This window comes from Perkinsus marinus, assembly GCF_000006405.1.
Source record: "Perkinsus marinus ATCC 50983 genomic scaffold scf_1104296967792, whole genome shotgun sequence".
In the NCBI taxonomy this organism is placed as follows: domain Eukaryota; phylum Perkinsozoa; order Perkinsida; family Perkinsidae; genus Perkinsus; species Perkinsus marinus.
The window spans coordinates 1-2,006 of record NW_003203421.1 but is presented as its reverse complement, the minus strand read 5'-3'; the positions used below and the strand labels follow the sequence as shown (position 1 = coordinate 2,006).

The 2,006-nt window shown below is 39.6% G+C and overlaps 1 protein-coding gene across 1 annotated transcript; it reads right to left on the bottom strand.

The window, feature by feature from the left end:
• Nucleotides 1-238: 238 nt before the first annotated feature.
• Pmar_PMAR009454 (hypothetical protein) lies at nucleotides 239-437 on the bottom strand (the record flags this gene model as incomplete). The annotated part of the gene is made up of 1 exon (XM_002768604.1): nucleotides 239-437. A coding segment is annotated over one exon (199 nt), but the record flags the coding sequence as incomplete, so codon positions are not given.
• Nucleotides 438-2,006: the final 1,569 nt, after the last annotated feature.

Here is a 2,006-nt window from a genome sequence, read left to right as displayed (position 1 = left end):
GTTTTGGAATATATTTTCGCTCTCCTCAGCTGAGCTCAGGAGTTTCCTCACTAATTATATACGTCTTCGCTTAGAAGTGTCCCACAATTTTCATATTGTCACCAACACATGTAGTTGCCCTATACATTTCCACCGCATTCGTATGTATTCTCCAGAAAACCTCCTGAGCTCAGCTGCGGAAAGAGAGTATATATCTCTACAGTGGCCACTCCCCACAGCCCGTCACCTCGGATGAAACCATCGATTCTCAATATCGATCACTGCAGCGCCTATGTTCGTATCGCCCATAATAGAATGCTTTTCCATCAACTTGATAGTCAGCGTAGTGTTGTCGGGAAAACGACAAGGCAGAGAATAACATTTGTTAAACTCAGGGTTTAGAGTACTCGTTCGAGAGTTGCTCGAGTCTTTGATAGAATTCAATCCTCCTGCGTTTTCTTCCTTTGAATTGTATATCTACAGCAACGACCGAAAGTTGCTGAGAGAAACCTCCTCTTAAAATGGAGTTTTACGTGAAGTGGCGTAATACTCTGTGAAAAAAGTGATATTGGTGGTGATATGCAATAGTCTTTCACTAGTGCTTGTTATACCACGGGTGAAACTTCATTCAACAAACACTAACACGAGAATTACTACTATCGGTAAGTTAATCTCAATACAGTGGAGTTTCACCCTAGTGATATGAAAAACGCGAGTGAAAGACATATAACAGGACAGATATTTAACAGAGTTTTACGCCGCTTCACACGAAACGGGTGGAACTCCAGCTTGTGCCAATTTGATACTATGCAAATGTGGAGAATGTGTGTTGTCTATTCCGGGATTAATGATAGTGAACAACTTGTCGCTATCATAGTCTCGAAAGGTTACCATTATCACACTACATGAAATCTTGTGGAATTTGCAGAAAATCTTCGTTGGTTTTAGCAACTCGTTCCTAAATTCCCGCAATTTATCAAGCTCTGCCGAAAACCCCAAACTCAAACTAATTGTCAACTTCTTCGCACTACCACTGCTTTAAAACGCCATACCACACCACCAGCAAATCACAACCCGACCCCTACCCAAATGTAGCTCTCACAGTCAGTGCTTCCTCCAGGAGGTATAATACCACTAGCACTAAGCACATATACTTTACAGACTAGGGTGTGGCTGTTGAGGTATTCTTGTCGTAGCAGAGGACTGAAATATCAAAGACATATGTTGCATGTCAAATTTAAGGCACATTTGGGCGAACGCCATATAACGATCAATAACATTACACATTTATTATAATCAACAACTATATAAATTTCATGAATATGATTACATAGAAATACTAATAGTAAAATACTCGTGTATATATCAGCGGAATTTCACGACTCGTTTTACGGGAAGTGGCGTAATACTCTTGATAAAGGCGATTTACGCTGTATGCAGTAGTCGTGAAATATGTTTTTCATCAGTGTTTTTCATATCACGGATAAAACTCCATTGAGTATTATTATAACAAGTGTATTATTATTCATTTTACTACCAATTATGAACATAGTTCTCAACGATCATGCTCATCTTGTTCATGGGATATCGATTCTTATTACTCTCGCAAAATTACACACATTTCCATATCAAAATCTACATACGCTGTAACATACCCATGTACACCGATACTCGTTGGAGAAAAGCATTCCGATAGAAGTACTCAACGACAGCATGCACATCACCAATGTGAGAGAATACGCATGTAGTCAACTACGTACATTAGTGACAATATGACAATTCTGAGCAATTTTCGCGAGACCGTCTACCCAAATTCGTATATATATTTAGTCGGGAAACTCCTCTTGAGCTCAGCTGAAGAGAGCGAACATATATTCCTCCAACACTGGTACAGGTAAGATTGTTGCAGCCCAATATCCTCCTCATCTGAGCTGCCACGTCTACGTTCATCATGTTTCCCTTTTCTTTGTTCTTTTCTTCTGTTTAACGGCTGATGAACTTTTATTTTAAACCTACAGTGCATGTCG